General features: G+C 50.7%; 1 protein-coding gene across 1 annotated transcript in view; it reads right to left on the reverse strand.

Moving 5' to 3' along the window:
• Positions 1 to 531: 531 nt before the first annotated feature.
• Positions 532 to 16823, reverse strand: part of dock5 (dedicator of cytokinesis 5) — a 34612-nt gene continuing 18320 nt past the window's right edge. Inside the window, exons 24-50 of the mRNA XM_076025625.1 lie at positions 16376 to 16446; positions 15378 to 15484; positions 15157 to 15293; positions 14376 to 14471; positions 14062 to 14160; positions 13683 to 13853; positions 13504 to 13604; positions 13371 to 13429; positions 13077 to 13231; positions 12895 to 12980; positions 12562 to 12718; positions 12432 to 12472; positions 11728 to 11818; positions 11523 to 11642; positions 9679 to 9768; positions 8429 to 8533; positions 8194 to 8335; positions 6887 to 6968; positions 6610 to 6694; positions 5783 to 5869; positions 5511 to 5687; positions 5198 to 5281; positions 4964 to 5101; positions 4342 to 4593; positions 4085 to 4238; positions 2629 to 2744; positions 532 to 2539 (exon numbers count right to left, since the gene is read on the reverse strand). Coding sequence (XP_075881740.1) covers positions 2438 to 2539; positions 2629 to 2744; positions 4085 to 4238; positions 4342 to 4593; positions 4964 to 5101; positions 5198 to 5281; positions 5511 to 5687; positions 5783 to 5869; positions 6610 to 6694; positions 6887 to 6968; positions 8194 to 8335; positions 8429 to 8533; positions 9679 to 9768; positions 11523 to 11642; positions 11728 to 11818; positions 12432 to 12472; positions 12562 to 12718; positions 12895 to 12980; positions 13077 to 13231; positions 13371 to 13429; positions 13504 to 13604; positions 13683 to 13853; positions 14062 to 14160; positions 14376 to 14471; positions 15157 to 15293; positions 15378 to 15484; positions 16376 to 16446 — 3105 coding nt within the window. The 3' untranslated portion in view covers positions 532 to 2437. The remainder of the gene's footprint in view (positions 2540 to 2628; positions 2745 to 4084; positions 4239 to 4341; positions 4594 to 4963; positions 5102 to 5197; positions 5282 to 5510; positions 5688 to 5782; positions 5870 to 6609; positions 6695 to 6886; positions 6969 to 8193; positions 8336 to 8428; positions 8534 to 9678; positions 9769 to 11522; positions 11643 to 11727; positions 11819 to 12431; positions 12473 to 12561; positions 12719 to 12894; positions 12981 to 13076; positions 13232 to 13370; positions 13430 to 13503; positions 13605 to 13682; positions 13854 to 14061; positions 14161 to 14375; positions 14472 to 15156; positions 15294 to 15377; positions 15485 to 16375; positions 16447 to 16823) is intronic.

Below are 16823 nucleotides of genomic sequence, written 5' to 3' on the forward strand. Positions count from 1 at the left end.
AAATAAAAAATCTGTGCTCCATCTTTCTCCAGGTTTCTGCATTTTTTCCTCTTTTTTTGGTTCGTCTCTCGGAGCTCCAGCAGGAGGCGCTGGTCACTACGCACAAGCAGCGTTTCCATGACAGATTTTTGCAAAATAAAAGCGATATTTTAAAAAATTTCGACAACGTACAATTTTGGGAGATTTGCGATTTGCAGGTGTTTTCATTGAATGGTGCGAAGCACATGCACAGTTTTCTTCTTCTTCTGTTTCGCTCTCGGCCATCAGTGGCCTCTAGCGCCTCCCTCAGGGGACAGGTTTAGCAGCGGATGAGGGTGGTTAATAATTCCCTCAGTTTTAATTCCTCCCGGTTCCTCCTCCTCTTCACTCTGCTGCCTTTGAAAATCTTCCCGACCCTGCTGGAAACAGCTGGAGCTGCAGCGACGGAGACGATGTTTAGCTCAGTCTCTGACACACACACACACACACACACACACACACACACACACACACACACACACACACACACACACACACACACACACACACACACAGGTTTGCGCTGCTTTTTTTGGAGTAAATCTTTATTTTCATTCGGTGAAAAACAGATTGCTCATCATTACATTGGAAAAAAAAACTGATTGATATTTTTCTCTGTATAAAATTTTAAATCTGATATTAAAAAATCTGAATAGAAAAGCTAAAAAAACAGCAACTCCTCTTTCAGTTTGATCATCTTTCCAAGATATAGAAAAATAGAGGAAGTCAACATATTTTTTTCCCTCGGGCACATCGACTGAATCACTTTGAAGAAAAAAAACAAACACAAACAAGCCTCCAAAATAAATCAGAAAGTTTGAGAAAGTTTACGTTGCACATCGAGAAAAAATAAATTCCATTTCTGTAAACAGCAGGTGTGCAAAAACAGTGACGACAACTGAACTCCAAAATTAATAATTTAATATTGTAAAAAATAAACTGATTTTTTCTTTTTTAATAAATGGAAATATAAAAATACAGCAAATTTATTTAGGTACCGTATGGAATCAAGTCAGAGTTTCCTCCTGGGGATATTTGCTGGCACAAGAGTCCGGAAGATTCGACTAGCTTAGCTTAGCATGAAGCCCAAAAGAGATGGCAGCTTCTTTACTGAGAAAAGTTTTTGGTAATGGAAACAGAACAGAAGGGTTAGGATTTTTTTTTCTATTTTGCAGCAGTGAAATTAATTTTATATGAATTTGCAAAGACATTTGAGGAGGATGAGAAGGTAAGGAGAGGAGGACAAGCCAGTGACTTCCAATTCTGCTGAGCAGCGAGATGAAACTGCTGTGAAACCACAGAAGTCTGCTTTGATTGGCTGGAGCACAAACAGCGAAAAAAAAGTTACATTTCAAGCTGAAGATGAACAAAGTTCAAATTCCGCCTGGCCAGCTGAAGGCTCCACACCACTAGCTTCACACGGACCACTCAACGTTGGTGTGCTATGCTATGCTAAGCTAAGTGGCTACACCCACTGTCACGCCAGTCAGTCAAAGATGAAAGAGAAAACAGCCTCGTCAGAGCTGCTCTGTGCATCGTCGCCACGCTTCGAAAGATGTCAGCTGATTGGCTGCTGCCGCACGGTGATGCATTCCAGAAGGAACTTTACAGAGAAACACAAGAATGTTGAAAAAGAACAAAACAAAAAAATGGACAAAACAAAACTCAACAGCAAAGCAGGAATCTCGACCCAATGACTCCACATTACGCTGCAGTTCCTCCACCCTACCACCTGTGGGCGGTGTCGAGTCGGCAGGTCGTTACTTCCTAGTTTCAGAATCAGACTGCGGGTGACACACCCACACACACACACACACACCCACACACCTAAACTACCAGGACGGACAAAAAGATCTGCAGGACAGAAGCGAGGTCTTGTTAGTCTTTGTGGTTTTTTTTTTAGCAAACTGTCCCTTTAAAAGACCCGCACCCCCCCTATCCCCTCCCCCTCCCCCCCGCAGCGTTACAGTGTTTCGGCTTGGCAGTGATGACCTGCTGCACGTTCATCAATGCCATCCAGTGTTTTGTTCTTGAAAATAAAAATGTTGGAGAAACTGAGTTTGGGTCGTAAAAAAAAAACCCGACTTCCTGTCGCTGCAGGAAGTGGCTTTTAGCCGCGACAAGCTAAAAGCTACAAGCTAAAAGCTTCTCCGCAACTTCTCAAAAGTCTTATTTTTGGAGGAATAAAGCCGGCGAGCGCAGCAACCTCGTGAACCTGTCGTCCCACACACACACACACACACAGACACACACACACACACACACACACACACACACACACACACACACACACACACACACGCCGTCTGCTCGACAACAACACACTCTTGACACACAAATGGGCCTGCTGGGAATTTAAACTTCGGCATCAGAACCACCACATCCAACAGAGAGAGAGAGAGGGTGTGTGGGCGGAGCTTCAGTGGGGTGTGTGGTCGTAGGCGGGGAAGGCGGATTTGCGAGCTTTGGGGGGGGGCGGCGGCGGTTTGCCCTCCGTCTTCACAGGCAGTGGTGGGGTGAGCTGGGGGGGGTAGAAAATATTTCCCACTTTATTAAGTATGCATGAAGGTGGAGGAGGGGGAAGGAAGTGGGAGGGGGGGGCGTGTTTACCTCTGAAGCGACGACACCGCTGTCGACTTCCTGCGGGTGTTTCTTGGGAGGCATGGGAGGGGGCGGAGTCCCAGGGGTGTCAGCAGCATCAGTGTCACTGAGCAGCGACGAGTAACCTGCCAGAGGAGGGGGGGGGGAGCGGGAGAGAGTGGAGAGAGGGAGAGATAAATTGGAGAGAGAGTGGGAGGGGGGGGGGGAGTACGTGTTTAAACGCCCTTGTGGGGACGTCGCTCCTCTGGATTAAAAGTATACATACATACATATATCTTTTACATATATATATGTAAAGGATATATATGTTCTTTTTCTTTTTTCCATCCTTGACTCCCACTCAACTCATAAATAAATAATTACCCCAGACAGCAGCATATTTAGCCTTCTGTTTGCAGCCTCCCGCTAAAACGTGTGTGTGTGTGTGTGTGTTGGAATGCTTCAGTTCTCTGGGGTAGATCCTCAAAAAAGGGCACACAGCGCTAAAATGCGGCCGCAATTTGCGCCACAGATGCGGGGATCCACAAAGGTTTTTGCGCTAATGACATGCAGGCGCAAACACGCCCACAAATGCGGCACCTGAAACAGGTGCGAATGTTGCGGTCTGGCAACCTGAGAGCAGTTTGCGCCAAAGGTTGTTGATGAGTGCGTGTGTTTGACAGTGGAACCCCTGCGAGGATAAACGCGCTCCTGTGCTCCTGGCATTACGATGCCTCCTCCGTCTACCAGACTGCTGCCATAATGGAGAGAAAGTCAAGACGCAGGACGCATTAGTCACCAACACCTGAGTACCATTTGTATTTTTCATAGCCTATCTAAAATATTGGCATATATACTGTTAGTCTATGCCGATCTATATATAAGATTTCGGGATATATTTCAGGCTTTTCAGAGAGGAAAGTTTCACTCAGAAGCCAGAAACACTCTGACAGACAGAAGCTGCGACGAGCGCAAACTCTTCCTGGATCTGTCGCTGTTTGAATGAGGCATATTTGCATAGAAGGGTGTGTCATTTTGCGCGTAATGACTCATTTCAATACATTCAAATGAGTCTGGTGCAACCCTGCCGCTACTTGCACCTCGGCACATTTTGCGCCAATTTTCACGTTTGCGTCCCCTCTGTGGATCAGAAACACCGTTTTTTGGCGCAATCGCTTTGTGGATCTACCCCCCTGTTTCTCAACGTGTGCAACTTTGTCTCCCAGCAGTCGTCTCTCCAGGTCCTCCTGGAGTCATCGCCAGCTTCCCAGTGAGGGAAGCCCGACACCTAAAGCAACTGCTGGTCAGAAGGTGCATTGCAGCATCACAGTGGTAGTTTAAACTCCGCCTGCGGTCGGCCGGTCTGAATGATTGCGTCCTCACAACTCTGGGCCGGGTGTGTTTCTCTGGTCCCCACAAGCACATGAAACAAGAAGGTGTGTGTGAGAGGAAACGACAGGCCAGGGGGCGGAGCCACGGTACGTACTGGAGCTGCGGGGCGTGTGCGGGGAGGCGGGCAGCGGGCTGAGCGGGTTGAGCAGGTTGAGCTGGGACGCCGCCGCCCCCTGGAGGAGGGACAGCGTGAGGCGGCGGTCACCCAGCTGGAGGCTCTTCGGCCGCTGCAGCTTCTCTGGTGGGACCTGGCACACACACACACACACACACACACACACACACGTGAGCTGAGCAGCGTCTCCAGGCCCCGCCCCTCCGGGTGAACCCTGGCCTCTGATTGGTCCGCACCTCTGCGTCCTGCCGCTCCAGCTGCACCTGCGACCTGCTGACGCTCCAGTCCTTGCGGTTCCTCCACACCTGCCGCTTGTCCTCCAGGACGGAGGCCCGCACCGCCTCCTGGTCGGAGGAGGCGGAGGAGCCGCTGGAGAGGCCGGAGGAGGCGATGGAGACGGTGGACATGCGGCGCAGCGTGGAGGACAGGATGTAGGGCATCACCACCGAGCCCACACGACCCTTCTTCTGCTCCGTCAGGGAGCACGGCTGAGGAGCACAGACTGCTTAGAGCACTGCTGCCTGTCTGTCTGTCTGTCTGTCTGCCTGCCTGCCTGTCTGTCTGTTTGCCTGTCTGTCTGTTTGTCTGCCTGTCTGTCTGCCTGTCTGACCATCTGTCTGTCTGTCTGCCTGCCTGTCTGTGTGTTTGCCTGTCTGTCTGTCTGCCTGCCTGTCTGTGTGTTTGCCTGTCTGTCTGTCTGTCTGTCTGTCTGCCTGCCTGCCTGTGTTTGCCTGTCTGTCTGTCTGCCTGCCTGCCTGTCTGTCTGTCTGTTAGCCTGTCTGTCTGCCTGCCTGCCTGTCTGTCTGTGTGTGTGTTTGCCTGTCTGCCTGTCTGCCTGCCTGTCAGTGTGAGACCCACCAGGGTGATGACTCCGTACTGTCGCTCCACTTTCTCCCTCAGGTCCTGGAAGCAGGTCAGCAGGCGGTTGTGCAGCGGCTTCAGCTGCTCCGTGGCCTTCTCACCATGCACGCGGATCCCGTCCGCCAGGAGCGGCACCTGAAGGAGAGGAGGGAGGAGGAGAGAGTGGGCGGGGCGTCACACCTGAGATGGTTTTGGGGGGAGGAGAGGAGGAGAGAGTGGGAGGGGCTTCACCTGCAGGGCGATGAGGTGTTTGAGGAGATCGATGCGCTCCTGGTCCTCAGGATGCTCCTGGATGTAGGCGTCTATGAAGAAGGCCTGAGGGGGAGTAGAAGGAGGAGGGGGAGGAGGAGGACAAGGAGGAGGAGAAAGATGAGGAGAAGGAGAAAGACGAGGAGAAGGACAAGGAGGAGGAGGAAGACGAGGAGGAGGAAGACGAGGAGGAGGAGGAGGAAGACGAGGAGAAGGAGGAGGAGGAGAAGAAAACCCATCAAAAACACTTTTCACAGTATTTTCACACGGAGGGAAAAAGTGGGCGGGGCCGAACCTTCTCGTAGTTGGTGAAGCCGCCCATGACGGCGGGGTCCACGATGCCGTTGAGCATCATGGACAGCGGGTTGACGGACAGCGAGCGGTCGCAGGCCTGCTGCTGCACCAGGTTGCTCAGCTTCTCGTTGGTCTTCTCCATGGTCTCGATGGCGTTCTGCAGCGGGCTGATCTCCTCCTGCACCACAGGGGGGAGACGAAGGCGGTGACCACGGTGCTGGTGGTGGTCACATGGTCATCAGAGCACCACCAGGGAGCTTCTGTGTCTCTCACCACTGAAGCAGACTTGACCTCGAACCACTTGAGGATCCCGGGGAAGCTGTAGGCCGTCACGTAGGTGGTTCTCTCGATCCACATGGTCTGAAGAGGAGGTGGAGGAGGAGAATGACATTTTATTGTAGATGTCACAGAGTACACATGCACAGTACCAACTTAAAAATGCCAAAAATCAAAAAATGTTGTTAGACGGAAATGAATTAAAATACTGCAGTACTCATGCCAGGCCCTTGTGTGGCGCTGTGAGAAGAAGCAGAAGAAATAGAAGTAGATTTTTTTCATGGATTTTTATAACCACACTTTTCGTTCATAAAAACAATGATGAAAAAATAAATGAATACCAACATTAATGAATAAATACTGAACAATGAATTAAAAAAAAAAGATCAAACACAAGCCAAAAAGAAACACTCAATCTTTCAGTGCATCATCATCATCATTGATTGTTTAGAGTAGCACACAAAATGGTTTTGATGGCACCAGATTGCTGAGAAGCTCTCCAGTCTTTCATCATTTTAAAAAGGAAAATTTCAACTGGATTATGCAGCGAAGGTCGCTGCACCAAACCATGGCTGCACCTGGACTGAAAACCCCTTCAGTTCTGTTTGTGCCTGAAATGCAGACAGCTTTGCTTCCCCAACAATAAAAGAAGAAGAAGCAGAAGAAGAGAAGAAGAAGAAGAAGTAGTAGTAGAAGGAGAAATAGAAGAAGCAGAAGAAGAGAAGAAGAAGAGGAAGAAGCAGAAGAAGAAGAAGCAGCAGCATCCACACAGCTTCAAATTGTGGTCTTGTATTTGTTCTGAGAAAAACAAACCCAAAACTCACTGCAAACTCGTTGTCTGGGTCCTTCTCTCCTTTCCTGAAGGGCCTGGAGTACTGGAACTGGTCCACCTCGTTGGTCCTGTAGTAGCTGCAACACCACAGCAGGGGGCAGCGGTGAGTCGCTAACACTTGCATTCCACTCAACTTGGTGAGTCCGTTAGCCGTTAGACAACAATGCTAATGTTAGCGTCATTAGCAACCAACGGCACCTTTTTTTTTTTCCTTTTTAGCGATTACGGTGCGAGGCGGCGCCCCCTGCAGGTTTTGCGGTGAGACTCACTTGAGTATCTGCTCGGGAACGCCTTTGTCCTTGAACTGCAGCGGGACGGTGAGGACGGGCTTGACGGTGAAACACTGGATGTCTGAGGTTCAGCTGAGGACAAAGCAGCGACGCCTGCGGCAGCAGTGGCAGCAGCGGTGGCAGCCAGCCTGCCACACACACTCTCTCAATTTAATGGAGACATTTTTTTTCTTTTTTTCCTCCAAGGCAATTGGAATTAATAAAAGGAGACAGTTTGAGCTCAGTGAGCAGCAGCAGAGGAGGAAGAGGAGCAGGAGCAGGAGCAGGAGGAGTTGACACCACTGAAACTGGACTGAAAACAACAGTTGCAACAGTGTTTAGCTAATGGGTGGGGGTGGGGCTTTCTGGCTGGGTGGGACTGCAGTGGGGGTAGCAGAGCAGCAGCAGATGTATGGTTTTGATGAGCCTCCTCATAGGAGGAAACAATGCATCATGTGATGCGTAGCCAACGATGGCGATGCCAGAACTCTGCCACCTGGCTTCCTGACCCCGCCTCCCTCGGCCCCTCATTGGCTGCACAACTCCAACACTAAATGCTAATGCTAATGGTGCCGTAACCCGAACGTTAGTCTTCAACCCTTACACTATAGCTATTGCTCGTGTTAAGCTAACGCTAACCCGAACCGTAAGCGTTACCGTGAGCAGGGCTCAGAGCGCCATCTAGTGGGCTTCATGATTTAGAAGCGCACTGAAAAACCAAAGTATAAAAACACATCGGTGAATAAATTGAATCAGCAGCCTCCGCCCTCCTTGCCTGCCTGCCTGCCTGCCTGCCTGCCTGCCTGCCTGCCTGCCTGCCTGCGCTAATTGCTCTGACAGCAGTTGACTTTGAGTTTGAACTCATTCATAAAGTCAACAATGAAGTGCAGCCAATTAGAGAGGACGACAGATTAAACTCCCAGTGGATCCTCTCCGCCTCTCGGCTTGATGATAACAAATCTTTTTCCCGCAGTTTTCCCAGCAATGACGTTTCCAGGAAGTGATGTTTGCAAATATTAATATTAGCAATGCAGCTAAACCCAGCGTGGGCAAAATAAGGCCCGGGGGTCAAATGTGGCCCTTTGAGCTTTTCAATCCAGTCCGCCAAACTTGAAGAAATGATATTAATAGTGAATAAGAAATCAAATAGTTGTATTTCATCAGTGTTTCCAGCGTAGTCAGAGTCATTTCAATAAAGAGCTAAACACCTCCTCTCCACCTCCCCCCCAGGCACTAGGGGGCGCTACACTCCAGGCCCAGCTCTGGTTCCTTCCCCGCTTGTTCTATCTTTCACTGTGCAAGGATACGCTGGCCGGGCGAGTTGCTGATGTTGTCCCCAGGGGGCGCCGTGCTGGTCATGCGCTCGGCGTTGGGGAACTGGGAGAGCAGCTTGAGGCTGAAGTCCTCCAGCCACTCGTACTCTTTGCCCCGGTAGATGAACACCTTGTTCTGCCGCGCAGAAGAGAAGAATGGTGACGTAAAGTCTCTGAGGCGTTAGGGCTACTTTATCAGCTAGTGGCTAGCGGCTAGCGAGCCTCCTACCCGCAGGAAGGACGGGAAGCCCAGGCCGTAGTAGCCCACTGCAAAGTACTCTGGCTGCGGCCGCATGGCGTGCATGATCTTCTCGTAGAACTCAGCCTGCTTCTTCTGTGAGGTTGATGAGAGAGAAGGGGGGGGGGGGGAGAGGGAGAGTGAGAGAGAGAGACAGTGAGAAAGTGAGAGAGAGAGAGAGAGAGTAAGAGAGAGAGACAGAGAGAGTGAGAGTGAGAGAGAGAGAGAGACAGAGAGAGAGTAAGAGAGAGAGACAGTGAGAGTGAGAGAGACAGAGAGAGAGTGAGAGTGAGTGAGAGACAGAGAGTGAGTGAGAGAGAGAGTGAGTGAGAGAGAGAGACAGAGACAGAGTGAGAGAGTAAGAGAGAGAGAGAGAGCGACAGTGAGAGTGAGACAGAGAGTGAGAGACAGAGAAAGAGAGAGAGTAAGAGAGAGAGAATGAGAGATAATGAGAGAGACAGAGAGAGAGAGAGAGTGAGATTGAGAGAGAGAGAGAGAGAGAGAGAGAGAGAGAGGGCAGTCAGCCATCCGTCTCTCAGTGGCTCCAGAACAAAAGGCTCTCAATCTTGTCAAGCGACCGCCAATAAAGAGGAGGAGAAACGAGTCGATGCTTCTGACGGTTCAGCAAAGATAAACTGGCAGCGGCGCAAAAATAAAAAAGGTCAACACTCGCTAATTATTATTCTTTCTTCAGCGCTCAGCCTCACTTCCATCGTCTGGACCGATTGAAACCAAAAGAACAGCCGACGACGAGCGAGGCCGCTCATCCGCAGCTCTGTTGGAGATTTGACTTTTATTACGTTGAAAAGCAAAGAACAAAGTGAAGATTTACGCTGCAAGTAATTAGCAAAGTCTTATCCAATCAAGGACGCATCGAGTAATGTAAGCTACATAGGCTAGCAGCTAGCGGGATGCTGCAACATTGAGTTCTGTCTTTCTTTGCTGCATGATGACATACAGGATGTCTTGCTCATATATTTGATGTCTATCTGCAGTGGAGAAAGTGTGAGAAAGAGGCGTGTCCAAACTGTTGACTGCTAGTGCATTTAAAATTAAAAGCATATTAAAATTATTGTACAATATCAGTCACATCTACAAAAAGAATCACCCTTATTATGATCATTGCCGTTATTATCATTAAACTGTGTCCTAGTGACTGCCTGACCCCGCCCCTCTGTGACGTCACAGCCTGCGGTCTGGATTGGCGACGGCGTCCCCCAGTTGCAGCGGCGGCGTCTCACCAGCAGGTGGCTGAGCTCCATGAAGTCGAACATGTGGCTCTCGTGCATCTTGGCCAGCTGCTTGCCGAGCTCGATGGCCTTCTCCCACATCTGAGGAGGCACAGACGACCGGCGGGACAAGAACAGAGAAACATGAAGGGAATGCACTACACCTAGCGCGAGGCAACTATGCATATTAAATTTGCAATGCGAATAAAGTTTGGCGCTCTTTCTTTGCCGCCAAAGGAGAAAGAGAAAGACATCCTGGAGTGGTGACGTCCTGGTGGTGGTGGAATTGAAACATCTTTTATGGGTCCAGCCCATATCGTTCTCGAGAGAGGAGACGGCCGAGTTTAACACCACCGTCCAGCAGATCAAATTCCACCTAGCGAAACTTTGCCAGAATGTCCATCAGCCAGTTTGATGGAGCTGCTCCATCAAACTGGCTCCACGTTTGCAGAGGGAGAGAACAAAGGATGAAGCTCTCGGTCATGATGAATGAATGTGGACTGGAGCTGTGTCTCAATTCAGGCTCTGCATCCTTGAAGGCTCCATTTGAAAGGAAGTTGCGTCATAGCACTATGTGAAGGCTCCTCCCAATTCCCAAAAGTCCGAAGGACGCTCCAAATGTGTACTGGGAACATGGGCTAACAGTAGGACGCATCCTACTGTTAGCCCATTCCAAGGCTGCACCGCTACTATCCTTCACGTCCTTCCCAGGATCCCAGGATGCTTTGCGTGCTGCTGCAAAGCATCTTGGGATCCTGGGAAGTCAGCTGAAATTAGTGCCATCTACTGGCAAAAACACTTGAAATTTCACATCAAATATTCAGTTTTTAACGTAGGGTTTTTACTTATTTGATCATCCAATGCCATCGTTAGATGGCAAACCAATGGTTAGCTTGATGCCATGAAAACGTCACTTCCGGGGTTGGCCAGCAGGAGGGACCGGCGGTGACGCAACCAGGAAATACGCCCTAGGCTAGACCGTCCCGTGTGGTTACCGGGGAGGCGGGGTTTGGGTTGGTCCTTCTGGGCCGGGTCCTTGGAGGACGCTTCCTTCCAAGGACGCAGACCCTGAATTGAGACACAGCCCGGAGCTGATGCAGCCAGGTAAGTTTTGATGTGAGCTCATCGCCAACATCATTCTGAATGGTCGGAGGTCCAGCCGTTCGCCTTTTCTCTACGTGAAAATTGACTGCAAGAGGTTTTTTTTTTATTTTTTAAAAAAAACACATTTTTCGCCTCCCAAATGCCCTGGTGTCTAAGAAGTAGGGATGGGCGATATATCGGCGTTTGCGATATATCTGCAAAAAAAATTACTGCGGGGCATTTTGAGGCAGGAACTTTTACTGCCACAACTCAAGTCAATTTTAGCATGGAGCTTTTCAGGCTCTGTGTTCTAAAGGAACTCGAAGCAGACGTTGAACTCTGTCGTTTATCTACACCATCTTTTCAAGAGCGATCTTTCTTTCTGTTCTCTGTGGTGCTTGTTTTTAGCGAGCTGCTGCTTTTGCAAACACGGCGTGCTTCAGGCGTTCTTCTTCTTCTTCCGCCTTCAGGGAATAAACTTGCGGCGCCACACCAGGCCGGGCATAGGTACTACATCGTTTTCAGTCGTTTCCAGCGTATCCGCGTACACTTTTTTTTTGTTGTTTTTGTTAATATGGCTTTAATACGCGTTTTTTTTCCAAGTGCAGTTTCAAAAATATGCGGTTTCAAAAAAATCCCAAAAGATGGAGTTGAATAGTTTTACATTTTTTATCGTCACTTTTATCATCGCCAGAAATGATCGTGATAAAACTTTTAGTCCATATCGCCCATCCCTCGGAGTTGAGCAGCACCGGACGCTCCAACACTCTCACCTTGCCCTTGTCCAGGTAGCGGATGATCTCCTTGAAGAGCCGCTCCTTCAGCTCCTGCTGCGTCCACACGTGATCGCCGTCCCGAGGGATCAGGTGGGGCGCGCAGGGTTTGTCCGACCACTAGGGGGAGCAGCACAGCGGTGTCAGAGGGGGAGGGGGGGATTGTTTGGTTTTTGTTGTTTTTTTGTTGTTTTTGTGGCGAGACCTCGAGCAGCTCGGCGTGCAGCAGCAGCGTGAAGGAAGCCTCGGTGTAGTTCTCGCTGTCCAGGTGGAGGTCGCGCAGCTTGTACAGGTACCTGTCCAGTGAAGGAACAGACAAAAACACACAAGGAAAGCGCTCGTCAGATGCCAGAAATTAGGTTGCGTTTGTCTTTTCTTCCGTCCTGCTCCTGTTGCGTTGCAGCTTTTACACTTCCACAATTTGAAAGAAAAGTTTCGTAAAGGAAAAGAAACCAGAGCAACCTGTCAGAGCCGCCTTGAAAAACTCTTTCCGTTTATGACTGTCTCAATCCGGACGAGCAGGGAAACCGTTTGCGTCGACTTTGAGGAATTAATACGTTTGTCTCCTCTCTGAAAGTTGTGTTTCTTTTTTCGGAGAGCTGAAAACACTGTTTTTGCACTGAAAATATGTTTTTGAACTGAAAACACTTTTTTGTGCTGCTAAAAACACTTTTTGCAAAGACAACACTTTTGTGCTCAAAACACTTTTTTGTCACTTTAAACACTTTGTTGAGCTGAAAACACAATTTTTGTCGTTTTTCCTCAACAAAACAAGCTATTTTTTTGTACTGAAAACACTTAGTTGAGCTGAAAACAATTTTTTTGCGCTAAAAACAATTTTTGTCCCCCCAGAAAACACTTTAAATATCAATGATTCTGTACTGAGCACACTTCTTTGAGGCGACTCACCGGATGTAAATGTCCTCCCTCTTCTTCTCCTTGTAGAAGTTCTGCAGGAAGGAAGGAAGAAAGGAAAGCAGGGGGCAGCGATGAGACACTCTGCAGGTGTGCAGGGGGCGGGGCAGTGGGCGGGGCCTACCAGGACGTTGACGGTGCAGCTCATGCGGTGCTCGGGACTCTCATCGTGCGTGATGGTGCGGTAGGCCAGCAGGTTCTCCAGCTGGCTGCTGAGCAGCAGCGCCAGCTCCTCCCCCGACTGCGACAAGTACCTGTGGCGCCTGCAGTGCTCCAGCAGGCTGCAGCAGACACACAAAAACACACAAACGCACATTTACAGCTTTTCTTGAAAGCCCACTGATCTGCTCCTGCAGCTGTTCTGCAGGACTCTTCCCTGATGAGCCAGCAGGTCCTTCTGGACCTTCTCACATCACAACACTGCACCATCTCCACCATCTCAGCCGTCTCTTCTCACGTTTTCTCCAGCAGCACTTTGTACTGCTCGTCCCCGCGGCCTCCTTCCACTGCGTGGTCCAGCCGAGTGATCAGCTCGTTCTCAAACTGCAGAGAAGAAGAGGAGGAGGAGGAGGAGGAGGTGAGAACTTGAAGGAACTGTGTGTGTGTGTGTGTTTGGACTGTCTGCTGCGTTGCGCTCACCGTGGTGAAGGTGCGTCCGGTGCTGAAGTTGTGCTCGCACTGCATCATGTCGAAGAAGATGGGGATGGTGGCCTTCCGCAGCTCCGGCTCGGGCACCAGCGTCACCTCCAGGATGGGTCCCACCATGGAGGGAATGAACTTCATTTTGTGGGGGCCTGAAGAGGTGGAGGAGGAGGAGGAGGAGGAGGAGGAGGAAAGCAAATCAAATCACAATATAAAGCAGAGGGTCGTGGCAGGAAAGAGGCTCAATAAGCTCAATAAGAAGATCTGAGATGGTCTCCTGGATCTTCTCACCTAGGTTGTACCACATGTCCCTCATCTGGAAGCCGATGGTCTTCCTCATGTCGCCGTACCTGCGGTTCAGACCAGGTTCGCATCAGGAGACGGACAGTAGGTGGGGTCAGGGTCAAAGGTCAGACAATCTCACTTGTTGAGGATCTTGTTCCTCTTCTCCTGCGAGAAGCTCTCCAGCTGGAGCGTCTGGTGGGTGATCAGCGCCACCGTCAGGTGAAAGTATTTGTTCCACAGCTGCAGGGGGAGAGTGGATGGTTAGCCAAAGGATTGATGACATCATCAGGGGCATGCCCCCTCTGATGGCTGAAGCACCTGCTGGTGGAAGTGGGCCTGGTCCAGGAAGTACATGTTGAGGACGTCTGAGTACTGGCTGATGGCCCTGAGGAAGACCTGCATCTGCACCAGGTTCATCACCATCCAGTCGGCCGGGAAGACGTTGCCCATCAGGTCCTTGAACATGATGAATGTCTCCATGAGGAAGTCCTGCAGGAGGAGTTTATCAGTGTTTACTATGACTCATGCTGACTCATTTTGTGGCAAAAAAAGCCTCGGAGGGAATTCAATAAGATTCATTTCCGACAGACGCTGCTCGCCACCGATACGTCTCCGGCGGCAAGCAGCAGCAGCAGATCAATACGCTGCTGTAAGTGGCCCGTTATTGATGAGGCGTTTGAGGGGAGGCGGAGCTTACGATGATGTCCTGCCGCGTCTTGAAGGTGCTGATGTAGTGGGCGTAGTGCGAGTCGTCCATCTGCTTGAGGATGGCCGTCATGCAGGCCAGGTAGCGGCCCTGCGGTGGGGGAGGGGCGGAGACACAGCAGCAGATGCAGCAGCAGCAGATTTTTAAAAAAGAAAATAAATAAACATACACACACACACACACACACACACACACACACACACACACACACACACACACACACACACACACACACAAACTGGTCTAGCTGCCCTGTGGGGTCCCAGTACCAGGGTCAGCACTGTGAACTAAGGAGACGGTCTTACGATGAGCGGCGAGCTGCGGTCCATGGCGATGACCGTGCGGTTGACCCGGCGGAGGAGGCGCTCCATGATCAGCTGCACGTGGACTCGAGTCGGACCCTGCAGACGGTGTCAACAGAAAAGAAAGAAAAAACACAACAAAGGCAGAATGTCGTAGTGAGCAGTCGGCCAATCACTTTGCTCCTAATAATCTTCATCTTGCACGCCCCCTGGTGGCAGCACAGCTATCTAAGACCCTCACCACTCGGAGGAAAAATGATTTGTTTTTCAATCACATTGTACTAGAACATTGTTGTCAAACTCAAATTCGGCCCGCAGTGCAGCAATATTTGGCCCGCGAGGCAAAATACAAAATCACTGCTAGAGCTGCTGGCCCCGCCACTATTATACAGCACACGTACCACTAATACTACAAATCCCAGAATGCTCTGCTCAATCAGGACAGGGCGTTCATTGAAGGATTTTATCTTGACTTCATTGGTTATTTTATTTTATTTTTCAAAAAATTTATAAGTAAGTGGAAAAAGGTTACTGTTGAAATTTGGTCCAAGTTTGACATTTTGGCCCCAGTGCGTGTTTGAGTTTAACCCCCCCTCTACTGACAAAAGTGTCTACTTCTCTAATAAATTGGTTTTAAAGTGACTAATTATAAATAAGAAAGGGGGCGGGACTTCCTGACGGTGAAAGAAACGATGCCTCCCTGCTGGTCCCAAGGCCAGCAGAGCGACGGATCGATCAGCCAGTCACGGATGACCTTTGTCCCCGGAGGGGGCGGCGGCCTCACCACGTCCTTGCGGTCCAGGCTGTCCAGCACGGTGCTGAGCAGGTGGGCGCAGGCCTCCAGGTCGGGCTTGCAGGAGTGGTCGTCCAGCTGGCCGCTCAGCTGGTCGGTGACCAGTGGCAGCAGGACGTCCCGGCAGTCTGCGGAGCAGAGCCAGGAGCACAGTGAGGGTCGGCGGCGGCTCCCCCTGCTGGCTGGACCAGCTGCGGTCATGTGACTCCTACCTGGCTGGCGGAACAGGTCACTCTCCACCATTTTGCACATGCAGCCGACCTTCTGGCGCACCAGCTGCAGGTCCGGGATGCTCTCGATGAACTTGGTCAGGAGAACGCTGCCGGAACATGGCGAGAGGTGGGCTTAGAACTAAGGGTTCTAAGCCCACCTCCCGAGAAGGCAGCCAATCAGGGCTGCTTACTGCTGAAACTGCATCTTATTATTGTTTGGCTTTGAATCTGCGCCTATTAAGTTGGCTGAACGTGAAGGTTTTTTTCTGCAGGGTTGAAATGAAGCGCCGAGGGGGAAAAAAAAAACGTGTTGCACCGCCCCTAACCCCACCTCTTGCCTCTAGCCCCTCCCCCTCACAGTGTACTGCGCTGGGATCAATAAAGTTCAATCTAATCAAATCTATTACCACACCATGACTTCACTGGTCCAGCCCACTTGCATAGATTTTCCTGTGAACGGAGATGAGTTTGACACCACAGAGGCTTTGGACAAAGTCACTGAGGCCTCCAGAAGCTTCTGCTGGCGACGGCTTCACAGCATCAGCAGCGTCGTACAGAGAAAAAAGGCAAAACTGCGGCAGCTGCCGCCAACAGCTACTGTCAGCTGACACCACGACCCAGTCGTCTAACCCCGCCCCCGACCGCCCACGTCGACAACATTTTTAAAAATAAAGGCAGAAACTCCCAGGAGTCCCAGTCAGGTAAATACAGTGAAGAACATCATTATGCTAATTCACTTCCTGCACGGGGCGCCGCCAGGGTCTCTCACCCTCGGCTGCCGATCACTGTCAGGCTAATTATTTTCACGCGGGGCTAATGAGGAGCACGGCGGCGCCTGGCGGGTGGCAGGCGGCAGGCGGCGGCTGCGGCTGCGCCTCCTCCTCCACTCTTGAGGTAAATATGATCATTTTTTTGCACAGAGGCGACGCTTTTCATTGTCATTGTCTCCTGCGGGCGGCGGCAGTGGCGGTGGCGGTGGCGGCCCCCAGGAGGTTTACCTGAGCTCCACCGGATCAAAGACCGTCTGGATGTCGTTGATGATGCTGGGGAGGTATTTCAGGATGGCTCCCTGGAAGAGAGGAGAGAAGAAGGCAGAGTCAAACACTGCTGCTGCTGCTTCCTCTTCACTTTGAGCAAAAAAAAAAAAAAAGACTCTTATTTCTCACAGGGGGAAAGGGGGGCGGGTGGTGGGGGGGCCAGGGGAGGGGGGGGGTTTGGGGGGCAGGTTTGAAAAGTCTCAACATCAGCAGCAGCAGCAGCAGAGGAGCCGCCGGGGGACCAAAGTGCTGAGGCTGAAGATTAAATCTGCTCCTGCGACGCGCTTCACTCACCCGTCCATCACCGCCGGTGGCTGGGGGGGGTGGGGTGGGAGGAAGAGGAGGGGACGGGGGGAGGAGCTCAGCCGTAACTAATGTCAATCACAACTTTTTTTTTTTTTTAAAGCAC

Source organism: Nelusetta ayraudi, unplaced genomic scaffold (genome assembly GCF_046127955.1).
Source record: "Nelusetta ayraudi isolate G7.1 ecotype Tasmania unplaced genomic scaffold, CSIRO-AGI_Nayr_v1 ptg000018l, whole genome shotgun sequence".
In the NCBI taxonomy this organism is placed as follows: domain Eukaryota; kingdom Metazoa; phylum Chordata; class Actinopteri; order Tetraodontiformes; family Monacanthidae; genus Nelusetta; species Nelusetta ayraudi.